At 36.6% G+C, this 27,837-nt stretch overlaps 1 protein-coding gene across 6 annotated transcripts in view; it reads right to left on the bottom strand.

Moving 5' to 3' along the window:
* Positions 1 to 25,903, bottom strand: part of TRAPPC8 (trafficking protein particle complex 8) — an 81,238-nt gene extending 55,335 nt beyond the window's left edge. For 3 of the 6 annotated variants that reach the window (XM_029922950.1, XM_029922952.1, XM_029922953.1), the window contains exons 1-9: positions 25,354 to 25,900; positions 17,051 to 17,245; positions 10,908 to 10,997; positions 9,465 to 9,639; positions 6,871 to 7,024; positions 4,341 to 4,434; positions 3,038 to 3,297; positions 2,590 to 2,705; positions 1,766 to 1,916 (exon numbers count right to left, since the gene is read on the bottom strand). In XM_029922950.1, the coding sequence (XP_029778810.1) occupies positions 1,766 to 1,916; positions 2,590 to 2,705; positions 3,038 to 3,297; positions 4,341 to 4,434; positions 6,871 to 7,024; positions 9,465 to 9,639; positions 10,908 to 10,997; positions 17,051 to 17,245; positions 25,354 to 25,510 (1,392 nt within the window). In that variant the 5' untranslated portion in view covers positions 25,511 to 25,900. Of the gene's footprint in view, positions 1 to 1,765; positions 1,917 to 2,589; positions 2,706 to 3,037; positions 3,298 to 4,340; positions 4,435 to 6,870; positions 7,025 to 9,464; positions 9,640 to 10,907; positions 10,998 to 17,050; positions 17,246 to 25,353 lie in introns of those variants that run through there. The other 3 variants (XM_029922954.1, XM_029922951.1, XM_029922955.1) reach the window with 3 other exon arrangements.
* Between the last annotated feature and the right edge of the window lie 1,934 nt (positions 25,904 to 27,837).

The raw sequence follows: 27,837 nt of genomic DNA, 5'->3' as shown, positions 1-27,837 counted from the left end.
CCATACCTTATAAGATCTACCTATATACCAACAGTGAATTAGCAAGTACATAAGGTAAAATTTTATCAATTCATAATGTTATATTTATGAAATAACATTAAGTATTATTTCATATTCATATAGTCATCACTTTAGATCACTATAATAAAAGATTACAGAATGTCAAGCCAAGGAAAATTCATGTAAGTTTTCAAACACTTCAATTTATAAAGATGGCATATTTTCAGTTCCTGAAGAAAGTTTCCAAAAGTTAGCAGATGTTTTTCATTAAAAAGTATTACAGGAAGGGGCACCTGGGCGGCTTAGTCAGTTAAGCAGCTGACTCATGATTTTGGCTCAGGTCATGATCTCATAGTTCATGGGATCAAGCCTGCACTGTTAGTGCAGAGCCTGCTTGGGATTCTCTCCCTCCCTCTCTCAAAATAAATAAACATTAAAAAAATATATTACAGGGGCACCTGGGAAGCTCAGTTGGTTTAGCTTGCAACTTGGCTCAGGTCATGATCTCATGGTTCATGTGTTTGAGCCCCACATCGGGTTCTCTGCTGTCAAATGCAGAGCCCACTTCAGATCCTCTGTCCCCCTCTCTCTCTGCCCTTCCCCTGCTCACTCTCTCTCTCTCAAAAGTAAACATTAAAAAAAAAAGTTACAAAATTAAAAAGAGAAAGTAATATAATTTTGCTATTTTACCTTTAAATTTTTAAGTTGCCTATTTCAGTTTTATACATACATATTAAAATAAATGCAAAATAAATGGCAATCACTAACAAATGCCTACATGATAATTACCAATTATTCCCATACATTTTTGTTCACACTTTTGTTTACAAGCTTACATGTTTTTAAAGTGATTATGTAGAAAGCAACAGTGCTAATTTTATTCTTTTCTATATACAAAAAGCAAATTACACATATAAGTATGACAATTTTTAAGGAACATCAAAATACTATAAGGCAACAGGTATATTAAATTCTTTCTGGGGGTGCCTGCGTGGCTCAGTCAGTTAAGCACCTGACTCTTGGTTTCAGCTCAGGTCATGATATCATGGTTTACAGGTTTGAGCTCCGCTCTGGCTCTGCACTGACAACCTGCTTGAGATTCTCTCTCTCTCTGCCCTTTCCCTGCTGGTGCTCACCCTCTCTCCCTTTCAAAATAAATCTCCGACACACCAAGGTTTACATTATCAATTATAAAAACATAGCTGATGCTTACTGACAACTTGTTACATACAAGACAGTGTGCTAGGCACATCACATACCCTTATACCTCTTCATCTAAACTTATGCCATTACGGTTCACATCGTAAGGTGAAAAAAGTGAGGCTTAGGAGATGTTCAACACTTGCCTAAGATGACAGTCTGTCTCACACCAAAGTACATGTTCTTAACCAATATATAGTCTTACATCAGAAAAAAAAAACATGTAAGCAATTTTAAAAGATTTTTTGATAGGTCTAAAAGCATCTGCTAAAAAAAATTTATACTCAATATAATAACAGAAACTCAAACTTTGAAAACATACACAAAAATTAGAAGGTACTAGCCAAAGCTAAGACATCAACCATTATATTTAACCATGTTTAAATGTACTAGTTTGAGGAAAATCCATCGATTCAACATAAACTAATTTAAAACCCAAAAAGCATTATATCCTCTTTCAGTACAACTTTATCCCTAGGTACTGTGTTTGCCATTTCATAAAGAGAAATTGCTAAATCATTTATGATAGCAGAAATAAGAAATTATAATATTACAGAATACCAACCAATGCACCAGCTGCATAAAGCATTGCTTGATCATTAAGAAAATCTTTCTTTGCAGTATGATAGCAACTATAAGCCAAATCATAATGCTGCACCAAAAAGCATAAGTCAGCCATTTTTCGGATTTGAAGCTCTGGTGCTTCCGGTGGATACCTATAAGTATAAAATGAATTAAGAAAGCAATTTATAATTTATAACCCCTGAACCATTAAATATTGTAAAACATTTAACAAGCTAGATAACTGAGTGTAAGATATCAGGAAAACTAATCTGATTCAACAAGAATTCTATCACCAGTGACATACTGTCATTTCTCAAAGATATTAGAAACATTTATATTCATATAATTTATAGCCCTATACTAAGAGCTTCTCAAAAACAGACAAGCTTTTTCTCCATGGTCAAACTATGAAGCAAATGGTCAATTCTAGGTGACTCACTTTATATATAAGCACAAAAACACAAAATGAATTTTATTTTCCCTTAACACAAAATTTTCTAAATATATGCCATAACTCAGAACACTAGACCATAATATTTTATTTAGGTGAGTTATTAATGAATATTCTTTTAACTCCATCTTTTTATAAATAGGGAAAGACACCCAAAGTAAGGGACTTTCTCCGTTCTTATTTATTTTTAGAAATCCAATTACCTAATGGTTTAAAAACATTTTTTAATATAATTGGCTTATAGTCACTGCTCTTATCTACCTAAGTTTCAACCAATATGAAACTAAAAAACTAAAGAGATAATCATTTTTTGCCGGTCATCACAGAGTCAAACACCAATCAGAGGAAAAACAAAACAATAATAATTTACTCACAGCAATCCAGATGTATTTTTCAGCTCATTAATGCTTTTTTCTGGAACTTTACTGCCACTAAACCATTTTTTAGTTGCAGAAAACAGAGATCGACTTAAGCCTTTTCTTGATATTAACTACCAAAAAAAATTATATGTTACAAATATGAGATTTAATATTTTGCCTTTACACAAAAAAATCTAAATAACTAAAAAGCTGTAATATATAGTGAGCAAATAGTCACTTTAACAACACTGATTTAAAGAAAACTGTCCAACATGCTAGCAAAATCCCTAATGTAAATGAGTATGTATCTTCTAGGATTTAAGAGAATTTCATCACTGACAGTGATGCTAATAAATCCTAACATAGTCTATCTTAAAAAAAAAAAAAAAACTCCATTACTTTAAATAACTTATACTAATATACTGAAAATTTAAAAATACTAATCCGAACAATTAAATCTTACCTGATCATTTAACTGCCGAATTGTTTTCTCTATATGTGGCAAAAGGCCTCGAAAAGTGAACTCTTGTATAAACTGTCGAATTCTATCATGATCAGTAAGGGTTAAACATGCACCATGAATAATTCCAGTATTTGCTTTCTTTGTCTCATGTAATGATGAAGCAGATTTTACATGCTCTGGGCCATCAATGCTGTTAGAAGCGTCACTGGATGAGTCCAACTGAAGTGGGTGAGCTCTAAAGTTATTTGGTAAGCCATCTACTGAAAAAGAGATCTTTCTTTTACTCTCAGAATGCAACAGAAAATTGTGATATTACTACCATACTGCTTAAGAAAAAAAAAAGAAGAATGCTGGAACCCTGTATCTTTCTGTGTACCTCAGAAGTCTAAGATACAATAACATTTACCTTTTCTCTCCCAAAACTACAGGACTTGGGTTAATACTTGTTACATGTAATAGCAATTTAAAGATTCATGTAAATAGCCTGGGTGGCTCAGTCGGGTAAGTATCCAACTCTTGATTTCGACTCAGGTAATGATCTCAATGTTCTGACAGCACAGAACCTGCTTGGGATTCTCTCCCTCCTCTCTCTTTGTGCCTCCCTCTCCCCACTACCTGGTTCACATGTGTGCACATGCACTCTCTAATTAAAAAAAATTATATTCATATAAATAAATGAAGAAAAATACAGTGTTAAAATAATATAAAGAACAAATTTAAATATCACAGCTAAGCAATAAGAAAATTTTAACAAAATAATATGAAAGGGGTGTCTGGGGTAACTCAGTCTGTTGAGCATCTGACTTCGGCTCAGGTCATGATCTCAAGGTTTGTGAGTTCAAGCCCTGCGTCAAGCTCTGTGCAGACAGCTCAGAGCCTGGAGCCTGCTTCAGATTCTGTGTCCCTCTTTCTCCACCCTCCTCCAAATGTGTGCTCTCTCAAAAATAAATACTAAAAAAAACTTTTTAATTTGCAAACTATCACTAGCAAAAACTGTAATTTAAAATACAGAAATAAAGCTCTCAAAATCATGTCAATTTGGGGAATAATTAATGCTGCACACAGGACCTTCCCCCTTGCTTCCTAAAAAATTTTTTTTAAAGGAATAGTATATATTACTCTTGTTAAACGAATTTTAAATGTCAAAAAATGTCAAATTCAAAAAAAAATCATCAAAGGAAAAGCTAATCTTCCCATTTTATTATGAAAATTTCCCCATCTTTTATCTATAGAGATTAGCATGCTTTGACAATAGTGCAGATTTTTCAACCAAAAGAGAAACTTAGAGAAAGTATATCAAGACCTTTGACTTCGTTATCTAATCCATCCAATGAAAGCAAGTTACTATCAGAATTCTTATTTGAAGTTATAGTACAAGGGCCATCTTCATATGAGTCCTATCAAAATAAAATAAAAAAGCATTAGCAGTTAGTAAATTAACCATGTTTAAGATACCACCCAATCCATCCACTGTGGTTGTTCTGCTAACGATAAGCCTCATTTATTTTAGCAAGATACTTTTTTTTAGTTCTCCAAATTCTTAATTTCTTCCATATATTTTACCATTCTAATCCACACCTACTATATTCCTAAATGCCCTCTCACGTTCAATCTACTATCCTAATTCTTCTGAATTCAAATGATCTCTACCTCAATTTACCTGTTTATATGGAATAAGTATATGAACACCTGCAGTTTTCTGAAGCAAGAAATAAATGCCAAGAGGGAAGGACTACTAGAGACAGGCAGGGGGAAATAAGAGGACGGTATAGAACCTCCTGGGTTATGGATACGGTGTTAACAGATTGGAGTAAATTCTGAATCTATCATAGTACATTAGAAAAATATCCAATGCAATATTTGTACAAAGGCACTGGTTTCTCAACAAAAAAACCCCTTAAAATATAAATACTCAGACTACTCCGTGAGAGCACTTTTCTGAGGTATTATTCTGAGTGTCATGCTTTGAGGGAAATATACAAACTAGAACTTAATAAAAGTGATGAGGACAAGAAACAATCTGAAACTACCATTCAGGAAAGAGTTGAAAAAACTGGTTATATTTAGCCTGGTAAATATAGAAGGGACATGAAAACTATCTTCTATATTTGAAAGATAACTTAATGAAAAACTGATTGGTCCCAAAGGACCAAGAAATATAAGCAAAGGAAGATAAATTTCGGTTGATCCTCCAGCTGTTCATACATGGGACAGGTTACTTGGGAAGAGAGTGAGTACTAACTAGATGAGGTTATTCATAGGTAAAGGAAATTAAAGTAGTAGATCAGAGGTTAGATTTGATAAGGTCTAAAACTATCCCCCAGGAGTGCCTGAATGGCTCAGTCAGTTAAGCGTCTGACTCTTGATTTTGGCTCAAGTCAAAATCTCAGTCATGGGATTGAGTCCTGTGTCAGGCTCCTCATAGAGCCTGCTTGAGAGTCTGTCTCTCTCTCTCTCTCTCTCTCTCTGCCCCTCTCCCGTTTGCTCTCTCTCTCAAAATAATAAAATAAAAAATAAAAAAGCTATCTTCCAATCCTGGGCTACAGAATTTCAGATATCTCGGTCTTCTGTTAAACTGGACAATCTGACATATGTTTCCCTTCCTTAGAATTGCTGTACTCTAAATTCCATTTTTGGGGGATGCGTGAATGGTTCAGTTGGTTAAGCATCTGACTCTTGATTTCAGCTCAGGTCATGATCTCACAGGGTGTGCCCCTCCCCCGTTGGCTCACACTCCCTTTCTCAAAATAAGTAAACACTAAGAATAATAAGAATAATAATAAATGCCATTTTTCAATATTATCTCTGTTCTGAGGTCCTGAAAGACGATTTTTTTAAATAAAACTCTTCATATGCAACTAGTTTTTCTTTTTTCTCACTTTCCTCCAGCATTTTCTTAAAGTGAGTAAATATCAGTGTAACACTATATCTGGATCAAAAATTCCATATATTAGAAAAATAAGGCAAACAGATTATCAAACAATATATATATATAAAGACATCAAAAATTACATAAACTTTATAAGTGATATTTCAGAAAAACAGTATCACAGAGTACACAATGTAATTCAAATGTACAAAACACAAATATATTTTCCATTTACTTACAAAATCCCCCTTCTACCCCCAAAAAAAGTCAACTCTTGATTATCTGAACTAAACATGGGAACTTGGCATTTGACTATACCAAGTGGCAAATTCTATCTTGAAAGTCCAACAGACCATGAAACCTTATACCTGCCCACGTCAACGAATAAATAATTAACATTAGTCTAGGAGTCTAGATTAAGAAAGGAGAGAATTAGGAAGAAATAACACTTCCTAAAAATTCAGAAGGAAAGAAAATCAAAGGAAAGTTAGGGAAAAAAGCCCACCCACCTAAAAAGTATGAGCTCCAAAAGGTGGGCCATAAGAACAGCATGTTGAAAATGAAGGAAGGCAACCCCAGAGCATGTGGATAATAAAGAATTGACTGTAAGCATTCATAAGGAATTATATATACAAGTAAAAACTTCTATTCTCTACATGTCTAGCCAATCTCATTTAATTCTTATGTAATTCACTTTTCACCTTTTAAGAAAAGATCAATTAACACAGATATTATACACCTGAAAGGAGTACACATAAGGGATTATGTGTTAGTCAAACAGTTTTAAACCACTGAATTAAGAGCTCACATGCTGACAGATCAGAACTAGCCAGATTTCATAAAATAAATATTAACAATTCTACTAGTTAAATGAAGCCTTAAAAAACTCTACAGTGATGCCATTATGTCATAAAACTAAAGTACAGCTTTTGTGGTTTGCTTCATTATTGTTTTTTACATATACCTGGATTTGAATACTATTTTTCTGGAGATACTGACTCCAAGGATCTGGTATCTGTTCATCTGATGCTCGATTAGATGTTCGAGAATTAATTTTAAGTAAATAGCAACCCTGAGTTCCGTATTTCTGTTTCATTTCTTCATAAATTGATTCAGCTCTAAAATAAAAAATGGAAAAAAGTTTGTAGTAAATGGAGGGCATACCTTAGGCAATAACAGATATTACAATAATGCAAAAATAATCCCTAAAAAAGGCAGAACAGAAAATCAGAGATAAAATAGTAAAAAATATTAGAACAAAGATCATGATCCTGACTGAAATTTAGCTAGCATGAATATCACCTTAAAGCAGAGTTAACAAAATGTGTTTCAAAGAATAAAATTTTGCAAGATAATCTTGGCTGTTCAAAGAGACCATTCTGGTGGTCAAACTAGTTGGAGAACTATAGTAAACAAAGCCAGCAGATCACCTCCAGGCCTTCCACTTACTAATGTGCACTGTAAATTTCCAAAGAATGGCTTCAAATTTATAGATCAAGAATTCTTTCAACTGTAAGGACCAGATTTGGGGGAGTAAGCTTTTGGAAATTCCATCTTAGAAAACAAGCACTCATCAAAAAATGTAAGTGCTGAAAAAGAAAAGTAAAGCATCCCAAAACTTATAAAACATCTTTCACTGCTACAGTTTACCCTTCACTTAGTTGTTTTCAAAGGGATACAGTTCGAAGATAGAAAAGGAGAGAAAAATCAAGAGCAGCTGAGGTATTAAATAAAATCCACCCATTTTTCTTGAAAAATTTATAATAGCTGAATCCATGAGTTACATCTTAGATGTAACAGAAAGCTGTTTTATTTCCATACTTTGTTAACTAAGCTATGCTAGTTGGTACATGAAAAATTAATTCAAGTGGTAAGATAGCCAGCCTAAAACGCAAACATCATCTTCTGATGAAAACTGAAATTTTAGTAAATAGAGTTAACCTAATTTAAATGGTATCTTTTTAAGTCAATCAGCCATGGGGAGGGGGGGGAACTTGGAAAATTTTATATTATATTCAAATGCAAAAGACAATACTACACAAATAACAAGCCTGCAAGATTACTGAATCATATTTACAAACTATAAAATTAAGGCTGGATAAATAAAAGTTATAAAGGTATACAAGCAGATATAAGTTTATGTATTTACACTCAAGTACAATAAAATAAACTGCTCACTTTACTGGTGATACTGATAAATATATGAATCACTAATCTAATACCTGAATTACCACTTAAACATCCTAGGTACAACTCTTCAATATGAAAGATATATACCATATTCTATAGATAGAAACTAATTTGAATAGCCAGTTCAAATGATTTCTATTTATGTAGTATACTTTATCCACAGGCTACAGCCTGTTTATGATTTCAAAACAAATCCTAAATATTAATTATTTCTTGGAAAAATTCTTTGGTTATAAAGGAAAATGTGCCTGGCTAGTTCAGTCAGTAGAACATGCAACTCTTGACATTGGGGCTGTTAAGTTTGAGCCCCACATTGGGTGTAGAGATTACTTAAAAATAAAAACTTTTAAATAAATTAAAATAACAAATACATAAAAGGAATATTTATTTAAAAGATAATGGCATGTGCTCAAAACAAGGGCAAAAAATGATCATTTGATTGCATATCCTAAATGGCACTGATTTATCAGACTGATAGTTTGAAACAAAAGATTAATTTGATCCACATCCTGAACCAAAAGTCAAAATAAACTCCAAAATCATAAAGTTGCTTATTATGTTATCTTATTTTTCAGGAACTTGCTATATTTTTAAAGACAAGTTAATCATTTGTTCCAAAGAAAAGGACTATAGGAAAGCACTAATAATGAACATTAAAGGGCACATAAGAAGGAAATGTCTGGGGGCACCTGGGTGGTTCAGTCATTAAGCATCTGACTTCGGCTCAGGTCATGATCTCACAGTTCCTGAGTTTGAGCCCCACTTCGGGTGAGCAGAAGCCCTGCTCTGGGTGAGCTCAAGCCACAGGTGAGTCCCGCTTCTCTCTCTCTCTCTGCCCCTTCCTCACTTGTGCCCATTCTTTCTCTCAAAAGAAAGAGAGAAAGAAAGAAGAGAGGAGAAGAGAAGAGAAAGAAAAGAAAATGTCTAGATGTCTTTGATACTGAAAACATCAAGGCTAAAAATATAAAGTGACAATAGGGTGAAGAGTGAAAACAGCCTTTTAAAAAAGTCAAGAAGTGAAAAGTTAAAAAAAAAAAAAAACCAAGAAGGAGAAAAGAAAAAAAATGAGAAATAATTTAACATAAGAAATAACAGCTAAGACCTACAGGTGTAAAATGCATGCACTTTTGTACAAAGATTGTAGTAACATATATAGTGAAAGGGAAGTCTGGATACACATATGAAACCTAACATAAAATGACTTAGCTGTTGAATGTAATTCTGGAATAAAAGATATAGTTAAGTGTTTTATTAGTAAGCTTTTACTTTCTTAGATAAAAAAAAATACATCTAAAATTTAAACAAGTCATGTGCTAATATTTAATCATGTAACAGAGAAAATTCTTAAATTAAAAAAATAAAGCTTACCTCTGTTCATCTCCTGCACTTACATCATGCAAAAGTACATAATATTTAAGTGTATTTGGTATAAACCACTTGGGATAGGAATAGTCACTGTTGTGCTGAATTCGATGCTGTTCTTGTGATAACTTTGAAAACTGTTCCACAGGTTCAGCTTCACTAGATGATGCTACCAACATACCTTGTAAACCACATTAAGGTAATTATCACTTATCATTAAACGAGAAATATTATCCTATTAAAAGAAACTTTAAGGAAATTTTCTAAGCTAAAAAAAATCTCATTTCATAGATTTTCACTGCAAACACAAAATAATTTCTAAAGCATTTCCAAGTAACTCAAAATTTTAAATCTTAAATATTTTTTGATGATAGTTTTTAGGTTATTTTACATATATAAGAAAATCCATAAACATAAAAATGTACAATATCAAAATTATACATCAACACAATGAACAATTCTGCTGAATTTTGCTCCTCTCCATTCCATCTCACTGTAGTTTCATACTTCATCCTACCTAACTTTTCTCGGCAACTTCATTAATAAAACTAAAAAGTCATAATCATCAAAAGAGGTTAACAGCTATAAAACAGGTTACTAAAAAAAGGAAAAACTGCTTTTATATATGAGCTTTTGCATAAGCAATTAATCGAGGCAATCAGCAAAAGCAGTTAACAATGAGAGTTCACATTTACTCTTTGGAAAATGGCTCAGAAACTTACTAAACATGAAATATTGAGCTGGAGAAAAAAAGAAAAATAAGCAAGCCCTCACTATTCTTACTTTGTAATAAAAATTAACTTATTAAAACCAGCCTTGTGTATAGGATTCCCTTTAACAAAATAGCAGTGACAAAAACTTGAAGCATCATGAATAAAAAATAATTTTTCTATTCTCCTCTGTCCTCTCAAAAAATTTGCCTTCCCGAGGGTAGCTGGGTGGCTCAGTTGGTCAAGCGTACAGCTTCGGCTCAGAGCATGATTTCAGGGACCATGAGTTTGAGCCCCACGTTGGGCTCTGTGCTAACAGCTTGGAGCCTGGAGCCTGCTTTGGATTGTGTCTCCCTCTCTCTCTCTGCCCTTCCCCTGCTTCTGCTCTGTCTCTTTCTCAGAAATAAATATTTTTAAAAATGTTTTTAATTTGCCTTCATAGAACTATTTCTAAGATTACTAATTTCCAAAACATTTGATTTTAAGAAACCACAAAGGTCAGACACCTGGGTGGCTCAGTTGGTTAAGCATCTAACTCTCGATTTCAGTTCAGGTCAACATCTCACCGTCATGAGATCAAGCCCCACTTTGGGCTCCACACTAAGCAAGGAACCTGCTTAATAAGATTCTCTCCCTTCTTCTCCCTCTTCTCCTTCCCTACTTGCCCATATTCGTGCGTTTTCCCTCTCTCAAAAAATAAAAATAAATAAATAAATAAAACACAAAGGTCAAAGGATACATGCTAAGTAGTGGTTTAGAAATTCATGATCGGATGCTGGCATTGACTGAAGAAAGGTCTCTCTGTAAGACTCAAACCATGGGGTAGTAGCTAAAATAAACAAGACATAAAACAGTTTAAATTCCTCAATAGAATCAATTTACAACAGACAAAATTTCAAGTCCATATTCCTAAAAGGTGTGAAAGCTTCCCAATAGTAAATAAGCATTTTTCACCTGTACTTAAAAATATAAAACAAGCATTTTCTACCCCTGCTTTAAAATGTGTACATGTTTGTGCCATACACACAAATATATTTGCATATGAGAATAAATATTTGCAAAAATAAAACTGACTTATTCCTAAACCTACACAATGATCTTACAACTTACTTAATCCTTTAAATATTACCTAGATGAGTAAAAAGATTCTAAAACTTTTGTGCCTCTGCCATTAGTCTTGTTGTTACAAGTGGCTTCTCTTCATAAACATCACTTCAAAACAATGGTTTCTTAACCAAGAGTGATTTTGACCCCCAGGAAATAATTGGCAATGTCTGGAGATACTTTGGGGTGTCACCCTAGGGATGGGGATGGGTGCTACTGGCTTCTAGGCAAGTACATCAGGAACAATGCAAAACATCCCACAATGAACAGAACAAGACCGCTCCCCAAAAAAATATGTGGTTCAGAATGTCAATAGCAGTAAGGCTGACAACCCCTACTTTATAATTTGATTACTTGAGTATGACAATAACAAAACTTCTTTAAATGAAGTTTCAAAGTATATTGACCTTGGAATCAAATATAAAGTGTGATTTCACTTCTTATAAATGTATATAATGTAATTCTTAAAATGTTAAACCTCTTTTGTTCCTTGCTAAGCATTTTACAACTTTTCTTTATTGGTTTTTAAACTGCAAGTTAAGTCATTAGACTGATCACTTCACAAAGTTCAAACAGATATGAATCACAGTTTTACTAAAGGATACTCTATTCCTACCTATTCAGGTCAATTACCAAACATTTCATCTCAATCACTGAAAAAGCAAATATACTTTGTTCACATTACAATACTACATTAACCAACTGGAAGTTTGTAAAGAGGGGGAAAAAGCCATTCAATCTTGGCCTAATAATAATAATATCTAACCCGGTGCCATATAACTATCAATGTAACAACTTCATGTTCATTTCTCTATGAGAAAAAAAGCATTCTTAGAAACACTGTAATCTATATGAAAAGTGGCAAAAATCGGAGAATGGCAATACTAGTCTCTGTTATAAACCCCTTTTCTTTCTGACCAACCAATAATCTTTATCTTCCCCCCAAATCAGTCAAAATTAGTTCAGCTAGAATATGAAAGTGTATTTTCACTCAGCACCAAGGAAAAGAAAAGAAAAGAAGAGAAAATAATAATTTGGTTAAAGAGAAAGGAATCTTCATGGGAAATGATGTTCTCTATCTACCAAACTACCTTAATAGACTGTTAAAAAAAAAAAAACACAAAACAGTAAATAAAACAAAAACACAAAACACAAAACCCCTCCCCCATTTTACAGATAGTCAGACATCAGACTTGAGCATCTTTCTCTGGAGAAACGTAACTGCCCCAAATAAAAGAACATTAAGTACTGAGCCTATTCACAGCCTCACCACCCAGTCCATAAGTCTGCTAGATAACAAGCACTTGTTATGCCCAGTGGGGCTTTTAATGCCTCAATCTGAAATAGAAAATAATACCACGGGCTCACCAGATATTTGAAAAGTTCCCAATGTGAAAAAGTGACCAAAACAAACTGAAAACGTAGAATACAAATGAGAAGAAACCACAAGATAAAAGAAAACTTAAATACTAAAAGAAGCCAATGACAGGGGCGCCTGGGTGGCTCAGTCGGTTAAGAGTCAGGCTTCGGCTCAGATCATGATCTCACGGTTTGTGGGTTCGAGCCCCGCATCGGGCTCTGTGCTGACAGCTAGCTCAGAGCCTGAAGCCTGCTTCAGAGTCTGTGTCTCCCTCTCTCTCTGACCCTCCCTTGCTTGCACTGTCTCTGTCTCTCAAAAATAAGTAAAAAGACATAAAAAATTAAAAAAATAAATAAATAAAGAAGCTGATGACAATTTATTGATATCCTGCATTAAAATACCACATGACACAAGATCTGCACAGTACAAAATAGGAAAACCAAGAGAGCAAGACAAAGTTTCAAACCCCCCACCCCACAGAACATTAAAATTTCAACAGAAGGTTAGGAAATAAAGTCAAAGATATCACCCAGAAAGTAAAACAAAAAGACATAGAGATGGAAATGAACAATATTTATAAAAAAAGAAAGAAAGTTAAAGAAGCAACTCAGAACTTCTACATCCAACTAACAAGTAGTTCCAGAAAGAACAGGGATAAACAATGAGGAAGAAATTAACCAAGAAACTATATAAGAAAATTTGTCAAGATTAAGAGTATGTATGCCCAAATTATCAAAAGGGGCTGCTGATACAATGAGTGAAAAAAAAGTGTTAAATCAGGCCCAACATGAAATGTCAAAACAGAGATAAAGAGATTCTAAAAGCTTCTGAAGGCTAGAGAGAATGAGGGGATAGGTATCCTAGAGTCCTCCAGCTTCATTACAGCAATACCATAAGCCGAAAGGAAGTGGAATAAATCTGAAGGAAATTATTTCTAATATTATTTCTAATATATTCTAATTATTTCTAACATATACACCCAAACTACCAAGTATAAAAGCTAAAAACATTTTCAGACATTTATTGCTCAAAAAACTTTACCTTCCAAGTAACTTTTCTCAGGAAGCTACTGGAGATGTCCTTCACCAGATTAGGAAAATAGTCCAAAAAAGATAAAACGGAGAGACTACAGAAAAGGGAAGGAAATCCCCAGGCTGACAGCTGTGGAACAAGCCTTTTCCAAGAAAAGTAACGAGACCAACATGCAGCAGAACAGTGTTTCACAACTTTTATTTCATTATCTCCCCCCACCATGAGCCTTTTTAGACATTTCTAATTAGTCTTCCCACCTCTAAAAAAAAAAAAAAAACCAAACAACTTTTAAATAAAACCACAGATACATAGATACACTATGCACCTATTTATGTGCCATGGTCCTCTGGAGAACCACAAACCATTGTAGTACTAGGATTTTTGCACCACCAGAGCCAAATCTTCCCCCCACTAACAGATGATATCATTCCTCACTGAGAATGCAGTCTAAAGAGAGAAAACTTCAGGAAGGTTCAGGAAGGAGATCCTGATAAATGGATTACCTGATAAATTAATCTGTCAATCAGAAAATCTTATGAAGAGGCTATTGAAAGTTTAAAAGACTAGCAAGAGATACAAAGAACTCTAAGCAAATTTGCTTTTTACAAAGGCAATTGGGGGGGGGGGGCGGCGATGCCTAGGTAGCTCAGTGGTTAAGCGTCTGACTTGGGCTCAGGTCAAGATCTCACAGATTGTGAGTTCAAGCCCCACATCAGGCTCTGTGTTGATGGCTTGGAGCCTGGAGCCTACTTCAGATTCTGTCTCTCCCTCTTTCCCTGCCCCTCCCATGCTTGCACTCTTTCTCAAACATAAATATAAATAAATAAATAAATAAATAGGCAATTGGGGCACCTGGCTGACTCATTCTGTAGACCATCTGACTCCAGAACTCAGGGTCATGAGTTCAAGCCCCATGCTGGGCCTAGAACTTACTTTAAAAAAAATGGGGGAGGGGGGAATTACTGAGTTGTAAAACAACGAAATGGTGTATAAAAACAAACGAGCCCAATATTTGGCTCTGCAATGAAGTGAACAATATTGAATCTTAATATTGTAAATGCTGAATTATTAACCAAAAATTATGAAAACTACATTAGGAAGATGGGGAAAGGAGAAAAGGGAATAATTAAACTAAATCTTCATCAATTACATTGAGAAATCAATAAATAAAATTTATAATTGATTAGGTCATAGATACCCATATGGAAATATTACTTAAAAACATTAATACTAGAGGAAACCACTATAAGAACTGATGGGGAAGAGATGCACGGAGCACATCATTATTGTTTTTTCCTTGGGAGTCTTTTCAGCATTATGTCTATGTGCACATATCATTTTGATAAAAAATTTTTTTAAGTAAAAGGTATTGTGGGCTTTGGAGGTTAGGAAGACATCTGCAGTATAAAAAAGTTACTTTTGTTTTTTAAATATGAGAGTTAATCCCTCTTTGTGCACTCTTAACACTCTGGCATATGAGATATGCCATATCCCTATTACAATGTATTGTGATTATAAGATGTTGTAAATTAGAATATATTCTGATAATTAATTTACATGTTTATCTCCCCACCAGTTTATGAACTCATGTAACATGTCTTATTCATCTCTATGACCTCGATGCAAGGCATACAGTAGAAAATCAATAAATATTTGTCGCATGAGTAACAAAAATGTTGAAGGCCCTATAAAACAGAATCGCAGGATTAAAGTTCTAGAAAAAGCTTAAGAAAGAATCTAGAAAGGGGCTCCTGGATGGCTCAGTGGGTTAAGCGTCCAACTTTGGCTCAGATGATGATCTCACGGTTTGTGAGTTCAAGTGCATATCGGGCTCCGTCTGCTCTGCGCTGTCTGTTGTCAGCACTGAGCCCGCTTTGGATCCTCTGTCCCCCTTTCTGTCTCTCCTCCACAAGCTTTCTCTCTTCCTCTCTCAAAAATAAACATTAGAAAAAAAAGAAAAAATCTAGATAAATTCTCTTGTCTTCAAAGAATGAAACCAAATCTTAAAAAGTGACTCATTCAAATTATCCAATTAACTAATGCACATGGTGATATAAAACCTTGGGACCCTCTGGCATGTATTGTCCTTCATGTTCTAACATGAATTTCCCATTTATGACAAGGAAACCATAGTTCAAACCGACACTCACTCCCATAAGTAACCAAATTTTTCTTGTGTTGAAACATGCCAGGAACTGCTCAAAAGATGGAACCTGAAATTCAGATTCTTTTAGTGTATAAAAGATAACCAAAATAATCTAAACTTAAAATGATCAAATGAACTAATGACATAGAAAGACAAAATAATTCTACAAATATTTCTAACTATACAAGTGCAACCAACTAACTTTATGACCTAAAACATACCACTTAAATTCTCTTTGTATGTTTAAGGAAATCTTTAAATACGCAATTAGGTGTTAAAATATTAGATTACAAATATTTTTTATTAGGTTGCCAAAATATTCTACTTAGATGATATACTTTTAATATTTTCCCTCTAAAAGTCTATCCTTTGTCTCTAATAAGTCTTTTTCATTCTTGAAAAGAGTCACATCAAACACAGAACTCACTTTATAAATATTTCACCTACTAATCTTACTATGAAAACATTTACCACTTAAATCAGATTAATAAGCTCTTAGAAGGGCTCCTGGGTGGCTCAGTGGGCTAAGCATCTGACTTCGGCTCAGGTCATGATCTCAAAGTCTTTGAGTTCAAGCCCCACGTCGGTCTCTTTCCTGACAGCTCGGAGCCTGGAGTCTGTTTCGGATTCTGTGTCTCCCTCTCTCTCTGGCCCTCCACTGCTCATGCTCTGTCTCCCTCTCTCTCTCTCTCTCAAAAATAAACATTAAAAAAATGTTTTAATAAAAAATGAAAAACTAAGCTCTTAGAAAAGATTAAATATTTACTCATGTTATAAAAATGTCTTCAACTTAATACCAAGCAGGATAAAAAGTAAAATAAACTTAATGCTTTTTATTTTAGTATCACCTATGTCACAAAAGAATGTATTGCTTTCTAGCTACTGCTAGTTCTTTCATTCGATTTATTGTACATAAGTTTTAGGCATTACTTTTAAGTACTGGAAAGAAAATAAAGAGCCAAAGTTCCTGTTCTCATTGTGCCTTCTATTAACCTTACAATTAGAACTATAAAAACATTTTCATTATAAAAAAAATGGAATGATGTAATTCATAGTTGGCTGCCTACTTGACTGTAACCTCTGTAAAAGCAAGGGCTGTTTTTTTCCCCAACACTGTATTCCCAGTCTCTTCTAGCACCCAGTAGGCATTTAAGTATTGAATGATTCCCAAGATACAGAATTACTTTGTCTGACAAAAGAAAACTTCATTTACATAGCAGTAATAAAACTTACTACATACCACTGATGTTGAGGTCATAATCTCCTGCCGTAATCACATTAGCTACTAATCCTTCAGCGGGTTGACTACCAGAAACAACATCATTCAAAAGCTTCCGAATGGCTCCCGGCTGTGGTGGTTGGGTGATAATGTTGCTTACTGCTATCTTCAGATTTTTGATTATGTGAAGCTGATTATTCGGATCTCTCATATGCACTTAAAAAAAAAAAGGAGAAAACTTGAAATTAATCCTACACAATAACAACAACAACAAGGCTAATAAACAACTGGGTTAATACTTTACAAAAAGAATGCACAAATCTTCCAAGTGGAAGTCTTCCAGAAATACAACTGACTTATCCATCAAAAGGGCTAGCTAGACAGTCTAACCTTCTCCCTCAATGCTACTGCTCACAACTTTGCTATTTGTAGGTCCTTTCCTTCCCCCTACCTTTTGGAGCTGCCAGGAACCAACCCCATCTATATCAAATCTCTAATTCTCACTCACCCTCAGGCCAGTCCAGGGCAGTGTGACCTGTGAGATCTGTAGTATCAAAGCTGAATATAGTAAAGGGAAAAAAAGTGGAATTAAGTGCTACATGTGGACTTCCTCTGCTTCTCCCAGTATACTGCCTGCATTCTCAGCCCTATTCTACTATCATAAAAGTCAGTGCCCACCCTGGAGCAAGATGTTGATAGTGGGAAAGGCTGTCTATGTCCTGGAACATGAGGTATACGAAAACTCTGTACTCTCTGATCAATTTCACTATGAACCTAAACTGCTCTAAAAATTAAAGTCTACTCAAAACAAACAAACAAACAATGCCCAGATCCCTTCTCCCACCCCAAAACCCCCTGACTTCACCCTGCTATAGGCCTTGCCTCGGTCAACAGGATTTATAACTAGCATTTCAGAACTTTAGGTCAGAGGATAGGTTTGCAGAAGACTGTATCAAGAAGACAGTGTCCACAGTGCACAATAGGAAATATGAGCATATTTTTTCATATAAATATAATCAAACAAGATCATTAGTTTCCATAATAGTATTAAAAGCAGTCCATTATACTTATTATGGACTCAATTTTTAAAGTCACATTTTAAATACTAGCCCACCACACATTAATTGGGTTATCCTAACAACTTTTTAATTTTTCTATGCTTCAATTTCTTCATCTATAATATGTAATTAATGCCTCCTTCATAGGGTTACTTTAAGAGTTTAGATGAGATATTGTTAGATGAGATAGTTCAGTGTAAGGCACTAAGCACCAAACCTGACACATACATAACTATATAGTTAGGTGCTCAAGAAAAAATGAAAGCAGGAGGTACCACATACATTATTTCTTTTTTTTTCTTTTTTTTATTTAAATGTTTTATTTATTTTTGATACAGAGAGAGACAGAGCATGAGAGGCGGAGGGGCAGAGAGAGAAGGAGACACAGAACCAGAAGCAGGCTCCAGGCTCTGAGCTAACTGTCAGCACAGAGCCTGACGCGGGGCTCGAACCCACGAACGTGAGATCTGACCTGAGCCGAAGTCGGAGGCTTAATCGACTGAGCCACCCAGGCGCCCCCACATACATTATTTCAAGTACAGCATGGATCATCATATTTAAAGAAGCAGCAATTTGGAAAACCGGCTATTTAATGACTACCCATTAAAAAAATAATAGTAACACTTTTTTTCCTCAGTGGAGAATTTTTATATCAAGCTTTTTTTCCCCCCCCGAGAGAGACAGAGGGAGAGATAAAATGTACATGTATGAGCAGGAAAAGGGCAGAGAGAGGGAGAGAATCCCAAACAGGCTCCACACTGTCAGCAGGAAGCCAGACATGGGCTCAAACCCACCAACTCTGAGATCATGACCTGAGCTGAAATCAAGATTCAAACACTTAACTGACTGAGCCCCCTTTATGAAGCCTCTATTTTAAAATAAAGTTACATCAAATGTCTTCCTAAATTTCCTATGTGTCCTCTGTTGACTTCTAAATTTTTAATTAACATAATCATCTTTTTAAAATATTACATATGACAAAATATGTACACTTGTAAAAATAAATATACATATAGAAAGTAGGGGCGCCTGGGTGGCTCAGTCGGTTGAACGTCCAACTTTGGCTCAGGTCATGATCTCACAGTTCATGGGTTTGAGCCCAGAGTCAGGCTCTGTGCTGGCAGCTCAGGGCCTGGAGCCTGCTTCAGATTCTGTGTGTCCCTCTCTCTCTGCCCCTCTCCTGCTTATGATCTTCCTCTGTCTGTCTCTCAAAAATAAATAAATGTTTTAAAAAAAATAAATTTTTAAAAAATGATGAAAAAAAGAAAAAGAAAAAGAAAGTATACATGCAAAAAAGCACTGGGTGGCTCAGCTGGTTAAGCATCGGACTTCAGCTCAGGTCACGATCTTGTGGTTCGTGAGTTTGAAACCCGCATCAGGATCTATGCTGACAGCTCAGAGCCTGGAACCTGCTTTGGATTCTGTCTCCCTCTCTCTCTGCCCCTCCCCTGCTCATGCTCTGTCTTTCTAGCTCTCAAAAATAAACATTAAAAAAATTAAAATAAAAAAGTTGATAAAAAAGAAAGTATACATACAAGTTCCATGATAATGACTGCCTATGATTAAAAAAAAAAAGGAAGAAAGGTAGGAAAGGGAACTTTAACCGTATAATGTTTGATTTCTTTTTAAAGAAAAGGAAAAAATACAATGTAAATGTAAGAAGAGGATTATTAGTTGGTTCTGGGTAGTGGGAAGCTTGGTAGAAAATTCTCTGAATTCTTCAATAATTGTCTTCTAATTTAAATAAATACACACAAGGCTCCTTCCCTAATTAAACTTCCTAGCTTGTCTAACTATGAAATAGAGAAAATGAAAAATGAAAACACTATGCTGCATTTCTGGTATTTTTTAGAAAATACTGTATAAGTATTCTCCCTAAAGGTGATCTATAATTGTCAAAAAACATTAAGTAGCCACGTGTGTACCAAACATCTCACAAATTTTTAAATTGGCTAATTATCTGTTAGGATTCCTAAGTGTTAACATAAAAAAAAAAAAAACATTCTAGGGTTGCCTGGCTGACTTTGTCTGTACAGCATGTGACTCTTGGTCTCAGGAGTCATGAGTTCAAGCCACAAGTTTGGGGTAGAGGTTACTTTAAAAAAAAAAAAAGACATTCTAGTTTCCTCCTAAATTCTGAATGAGTTTATCGTTTATTAGATAATCCTACTAATAAATCCAGAAATGAGTTAACAGATGTGGCAGCCAGCCTCTGTAACAGTCCCTAATAATTCCATATTTTGTGTTATACACACACTTGTATGATCCCTTCCTAAATCCCAGCGTTGTTATGTGATGAACAGAACACAGCAAAAGTAAGGGCACGTCACTTCTGAAATGAGGTTATGAAAGACAACAGCATCTCTGCTGGGTGCGCTTTCATCACTCCCTCTCAGCAGACCTGTCATAGGATGGGGGGGGGGGTACTCGAGGAGCCTATGGAGAGGCCTACACTGCACAGAGCAGAGACCTCAGGAGAACATCCAGTGAGGAGGTGAGCCTTGCTGACAGCCACATGAGTGAGCTTGGAAGCAGATCCTCCAGCTCCGATGACTATGATCTAGGCTGACAGAGCCACTGCAACCTCAAGAGAAACGTGTCCAAGAGAGACCGTGGGACAGAACTACCCAGCTGAGCTACTCCCAGATTCCTGACAAAATGAGATAAGAAATGCTTTTTCTCCCCAAAGTGCTAAGTTTTGGAGTAATGTGTTAAACAGTAGAAAAGTAAAACACTGGAATATCCCAAAACTAACCTAATAGAGAAGAAGAACTAAGAATGATTAAAATACTGTTTTACACAAAAACTCCAAAATCTTGGCTTCATTAAGAGTGTATCACAAAAGCTAAATCAAAAATCATATAACATCTCAATTTCAAAATGAAATTCAGCTCTACCATTGTCTTACTTTTATAGGTTACCATAAAAATATAATTTTTTTGCATTTAGTTTTATATGCGTAAACTCTACACTCCATGTGGGGCTCGAACTCACAAACCAGAGATGAAGAGTTGCATTCTTTTCCAACTGAGTCAACCAGGAGGCCTCATAAATATAATTTCTTGAATACTGCATTATGAAGTAAGATTTCCCACTCTGTGCAGTTCCATGGACTACTGTTTCCTCAAGCTAGTTAAGAGTTGCTTAGAAAAATCAACTCCATGTTCAAATAAATTTGAGAAACACAGGATTACATTTTTAAAAGGTCTCATTATGCCAGGTCCTCCCAGAGCCTTTAATGTGCTAAATGACACTGTAATTCTCTCAAACACATGCTATTTGAAGCAAACTTATTTGAGCACAAAATTCATTTTCGGGTAATGTGTATGTTCTATGGAATATATTTCAAAAAATGATAATAGTATCTTTTATGTTTTTACTTAACACATGAAACTTTACTACATATAGAAAACCTGAATTGCTGGAAAATAATCATAACTTGTACATAAATGACACAAACAACATATATATCTAAATTTTGAAACTTGACTTGAATTTATCCCAAGTTTGGTACTTGAAAAATTTGTAGGTTAATTACCTAGTCACACTAACATGGTAGTTAAAATTGATGAAATACTTCCTTTTAAAGAAAAGTAGAGGCAGTAAATTTCCTTCAAAGGTCCTTCAGAAAATATTCAAGATTTACATAAAAATTACATTCTGTTATTTTTAAACCCTAAAATAAATTTACTCCACTTAAAAATAATACTTTTTGAAAGTGACAGTCAAATACTTTCAAAAGTTGATGTTTAAGTGAAATTTTCTTAAGTCTTAAAAATGTCTAAATGATGCATTCAAACACTGTTTAAAATTACTGAAGAACTATCACTGTGATAGCAAAAACAGTGAAGTTTGATTAAGTAATACTTTGAAATAGATGGCCACTGGAAATTTCTTAAGCAATAGTAAGATTACAAACTATGTGTTGAAATGATGAATATATATTCTTTTAGGTCTCAAACATATATCCAACATAATGATAAGAAAAATATATATACTCACTAGTACTTAATATAAAGAAATACTTGTTGATTTAAAAAAATGTATCCAAGAAATGTAGAATGACTCTCCACTGCCTAATATATCAAGTCTAAACTCTATTTTTAAGGCCTACACATGCATGGTATTCAAATTTGTTTTATCAACCCTTCCCCACCATAGCTTTAAACCATGGGTTTTTCCTACTGAAATCTAAAAAAAAAAAAAAAAAAAAAAAAAAAGTGGGGGGGGCCAGAAATACCCAGCACTGTACATTGATATCTCAATAGTCAAAGCAAGTTTTGACCTGAAATAATAACACACCCACACGCCAGAATGGAGTCCAATCATTTTTTAACATTCCTTTCTCCTTCTAAGGAAATTTTAGCTGTTTTAATTAGTTGTGTTCTTAAATATGTGCCTGAAGTTATATTCTCATGCCTCATTGCTTAAAGATAAGCTATCTTCAACGAATTCCCAGACTTAAGACAAAAAAAGTAGCCTTTTCTGGATAGCTAAGAACCCTAAAATTTATTTATCAGCAAAAACTTAAGCTATAGAAAAATTTAGTCCTTTTCACCAAATTTCTAATGCCACCACCAAAGTCCATGTCCTAATCATCTTAAACTTTGAAATGTTTATCAACTCCTATTTTTCATTATAAAGCATACAATCCTAATCTCCCCAATTTGATACCCTTGCTCAAGAATCTATGACTGCCACACATTTACCATTAGATATGAATTCCAAAATCCCATTCCTAGAATTCAAGATCCTTCCTTATCTAGGCATCTTCCTTTACTATACTGTACTCTGATAAGGACAGTTTCCCCGCTGCTCCCGAACCACTCAATGAACCACTCAATCGTAATTTCTAGCTTTTGCCATTCTCACCTCATCCCCATCATCAACAAGGAATGCTGGCACTCTTCCTTTCCACCAACTCTCCACCTACTGTGAAAGTCCGATTCACTTTATTTCTTCCTAAATCCTTTGCAGTTTACAGAAGGAAATCAGAGAGATTCTGAGGTGAGCCCCTATTCACCGCACTGTTCAATACAGGAAGCACCAGCCAGATGTGGCTATTGGGTTGGGCACTTGACATGTCTAGTCCAAACTAAAATGTAAATCTTAATGCACACCAAAGTTCAAAGACTTAGCCATAAGAAAATATAAAATACTAAGATATTTTATACTGATTACATGTTGAAATAGTAATATCTTGGAAATACTAGGTTAAATACAATACTAAAACTAATTTTGCCTGCTTTTTACTTTTTTCACAGTGTAACTTCTAATGGATTTTAAATTATATATGTAACTCACATTATATATTTCTGCTGGACAGCACTGCGCTCTAAGATAAGATGACTTAAGAACAAACACCTTGAGTCACATTGCTTGTTTTTAAATCTTTCCCACATATAAGACTGTGAACAAGTTAACATCTTTATGTCTCAATGTTCTCAAATTTAAACCTACTCCACAGGATTCAACGAGAACTAAAAGAGAAGAGCTAAATAAACCAGGGATCAGGTAGTAGCATTATTATTCCTCATCAACAAAGATGAAAAGGGCATACACATCAAAGTCAAACGGATTCTCACATTTTTTTTTAAATCTTAAGAATGTAGGGCATTTTAGGGGCATCTAGGTGGTTCAGTCAGTTAAGTATCTGACACTGGATTTCCACTCAGGTCATGATCGCAGTTAAAGCCCCAAATAGGGTTCTACACTGACAGCATGGAACCTACTTGGGATATTCTTTCTTTCTCTCTCTCTCTACTTGGGATATTCTTTCTTTCTTTCTCTCTCTCTCTCTCTCTCTCCCTCCCTCCCTCCCTCTCTGCCTCTCCCCTACTCCTGCTCTCTTTCAAAATAAATAAACATTTTAAAAACAAACAAAAAGAATGTAGATACTTTGTTGTTTTTGATTTAGTATATCACTGGTGGAGCTGATACTGATGGCTAAGATTCAAGCTGAAGAAAATCCAAAGGTTCCCAAACTTTGTTTTTTTGGACAGCTCCCACTCTCCTTTAAATAATAAAGTGAACTTATGGAGCTAGTCTCTCAAAAGAATACACACCTGTGGCATGTGAATACATACATTTATGGCACAACACTTTTTGCGAGGAAATCATCAAAACCAAATAAACATCACTGTCATTTATTTGCTTGTCAAAACTTTGTCACAGCCCCCTTCATTTTATTCAGACCTTAGTAAGAAAGAACTTTATTTACACTTTGCATGTTCTGTTTACAAAGGTAAGTATATCGGTTAAATACTCGAGAGTTTTATTATGCTTATTTTTCACTAATAAAGAATGTAAAGGTGATGAAAACAGGCAGCTCTTCAATAAAGGACACATTTCTCCCGTTGATTAAACTTTTATCTGAAAAACTAAATCTTGGGACTTTTCCATTCCTATAAATCTATTTAATTTCAACTATCTAGAATAATTACAACTTGTCCTTACTTCCTCATCCATCAGACAAAGGCAGTTACAAGCTTTATTATTTTTATAACTTTTTTCACAAGAGGCTAAAAATACTATATGCCTAAGAAAATGTTTATATTTTTAAAGAAAAAACATAACTAAATAGAAGCTTAGAAAGAGATAAGCCCCAGGGCACCTGGGAAGCTCACTCAATTGAGCATCCAACTCTAGACTTTCGCTCGGGTTCATGGGATCAAGCCCAGCAGCAGGCTCGGTGCTGACAAATGCACAGCCTCCTTGAGATTCTCTCTCTCTCTCTGCTCCACCCCTGCTCTCTCACTCTCAAAATAAACAAACTTTAAAAAGAGAAGGCTAGGCCCCACTACCATAAGAATATTATTCAAAACAACACTGAAAGCCCAGTTTAACACCCAGGGAAAGATGATTCCTCTTCTTTACTAAGACCTCATTGGTCTAAGGCAGCATCTTCCGATCCTTACCTGCCTTGTAACTTCCTAATTCCCCTCCCTATGGTCGTTGAAAGCCGTCTCAACGCCCTTCTCTGGGGCTCTTTCCCCGCCCCCGCCCCACACTAACTACCCAGCAGCCGGGCTTATCCCGGGAAGGAAAGTGCCTAGAAAAACTAGAGCTTAGGGCCGCGCGGTCTTGACAGCCTCACTCGTGGCCCCTCCCCCAGCCGCCACCGGAGACACCCCGGTGTCCCAGCCCCAGACGCCACTCTACCGGCTCCAGATGTAAACATTGCCCTTTTCTTCCCTGCCCGTCCCAATTTCCTTTTCCCGGCCCGGCTTTGAGGGAGGACAGTGAAGAAGGGAGGAGACCACATACCCTCCGAAGTGAGGCGAGAGAAGGGCTTAAGCAACTCCGCGAAGCTAAGGTGATTGAGACGAGTGAGCCGCTCGGCTTCGTCGCTGCACAGCGCGGCGACACAGGGGACGAAGGAGTCCGGGATTAGCTCCTGCACTGATTGTACACACTGGGCCATCGCCGCGGCACCAGCAGCGGCGGCGCCCGCCCTCCGGCCCACTCTCAGAGGCTGATCCTGCGGCTGCAGCAGCTACTGCCGCCGCCCGCCGGCCTAGCCCGGCCGGGCGGGGCCCCACACTGAAGCCTTGAGTCCAACAGAAGGAAGAGACCCGCTGCCTTGGCTCCCAGGCACACACCACGGGCCCCTCCCCGGCACCGCCGCTCCTCAGGGCTCGCCCTGGCGTCCTCGCATTCCACCCTGAGAGGTGGAGACGCCGACAATCGCCAGTTAGTCCTCCCGACGGCAAAACCTCGGTCACTGGTCGACCGGAACCGCCATGTTGAGGCCGAACCCTGACCCACCGGCAGTACCCGTCCCAGCAGGCCCCGCGCTCGCCCCTCACGTGACGGTATTAAAGGAGGCGAGGGGCGGAGAAGCGAGCAGAGGAGAGGGAAGTGAAGAGCGACGGAGGCCGGTTGGGAGGCAGGCGCCGGAAGTGGTGCGATGGGTGGGCCCCTACGGGGTGGGGCGGGGCTATATGCATGGTGGGCGGGGCCAAGCCGGAGACGCGCTACTTTAGGCCTGGTTCTCCCCCAAGCCTTTGGCAAAGCCCAGCGAGAGGCAAGGGGTGAACCTTTGGGTCCACGTTCGGGATCCGTGCTGTCACAGTGGTGCGGGAGCTCCCTCGCCTTCCACGCGGCCCGGACCTATTTGGAGCCTCCAAGGCTTTCCCTGGAAACAGTAGGCAGATAATGTGGCTGTTCGCGCTGCTTCCCACGTTCCCCGTAGTGCAGCACCCTTGCACCTGCTCACGGAAGAGTGTGCTGCCCGCCCGGTGTGTGCCTGTTTCCCGTGGCGCCGGCCTGAGCAGACCTTGTATCGTTTAAATACAACCGGACGTTTAGAAACGGACTACCACGAACGTGGACTCAACCAGTGAGCAGAAATGTGTGCTCTTGTGGATGTTGGAATTAACACGCGTGCAAGGGGGAAACTCCTGGCACTACTGTATGTTTGTTGGTCGCAGGCAACGGGTATGCTTGCAAACATCTGAGTCGTCCGCCGCCACGTTCTTTTTTCACTATGCTAGGATGTTTTCTTCATTGTGATGGAGTTGCAGGATGCCAGTAATTCTTTACCGAATGTAGTTCTAAACTGGCTTCCATTCTTAGCTTGCCTTTTTAGAGATTGTTCCGTTACATAAGTAGAGGTGAATGAAAGGGATTCTACTATAGGGTCACTCAATTGTTTGAATTTCTTCTGACTTAATCTACGGCCATACCACTCTGAATGCGCCCGATCTCGTCTGAATTTCTTCTGAATTATATGCCAAAAATATAAGGCAAGAAAAACTACAATGCTCTATCATGGTTTTATGGTGCCTTGATTTAGAGGAGGCTTCCCCAACACTAGTATCTCAAATTGTGGATTTGGTTGACACCCTGAGGTTTTTACCTTGGTAAGAATTTATGACAGGCAAGAGGTATGCCTTTCTCCTGTAAATTGAGGGGAGGTAGGAAAGGACAACAGGACATAATGACATGACAGCTTAGCCACAAATCAATTTAGAAAAGGTAACGTGCAAGTTGAGGATCTGTAAATTCATTTCCTTAAAACTGTGCATAACACATCCTCTTGTATCCCCAGGAGTACACTTCCCCTTTTGAATACCTTGGATCTTAATCCCTTGTGTGAGAATCCCATACAAGTGAGTATGACTCAAGTTATAACATACATTTTTTGTGTAATGAGGCTCCTCAGTGCAAACATACTACTTTATTTAGTACTCAAAGTAAGAATTTAAAAAGGCAATGCATTTTTTACACTAAAATTAAAGCTAGTTGTATTAGCCTCTCTAAGGACTCTTATTTTTTAAATATTTTTTTAAATTTACTTATTTATTTTGGGAGAGGAAGATAATGAGTCGGGGAGGGGCAGAGAGAGAGAGGAAGAGAGAGAGAATCCCAAGCCAAGCAAGCTGTGCAACAGCACCTCAGAGCCTAACACAGGGTTTGAGTCCACAAACTTCGAGATCATGACCTGAGCTGAAACCAGGAGTCAGACACTTAAGCAACTTAGCCACCTGGGCACCCCTGACATGGACTGAAAAGAGTATTTTAGCCTAAGTAAATTATTTGAGATATTCACATTCCATGAAATTCACCCCTTTAAAGTATACATTTCAGTGGTTTTTAGTATATTCAAAGTGGGACAACCGTTACTACTATCTAATTCCAGGACATTTTCATCACCCTAGAAATAAGCTAGGTACACAGCAGGCACTCTCTTCCCCTGGCAGTCACTAATCTACTTTCTGTCTCTATAAGATTTACTTATTCGGGCCA

Source organism: Suricata suricatta, chromosome 14, assembly GCF_006229205.1.
Source record: "Suricata suricatta isolate VVHF042 chromosome 14, meerkat_22Aug2017_6uvM2_HiC, whole genome shotgun sequence".
Classification (NCBI taxonomy): domain Eukaryota; kingdom Metazoa; phylum Chordata; class Mammalia; order Carnivora; family Herpestidae; genus Suricata; species Suricata suricatta.
This window is presented reverse-complemented; position numbering and strand designations above follow the sequence as displayed.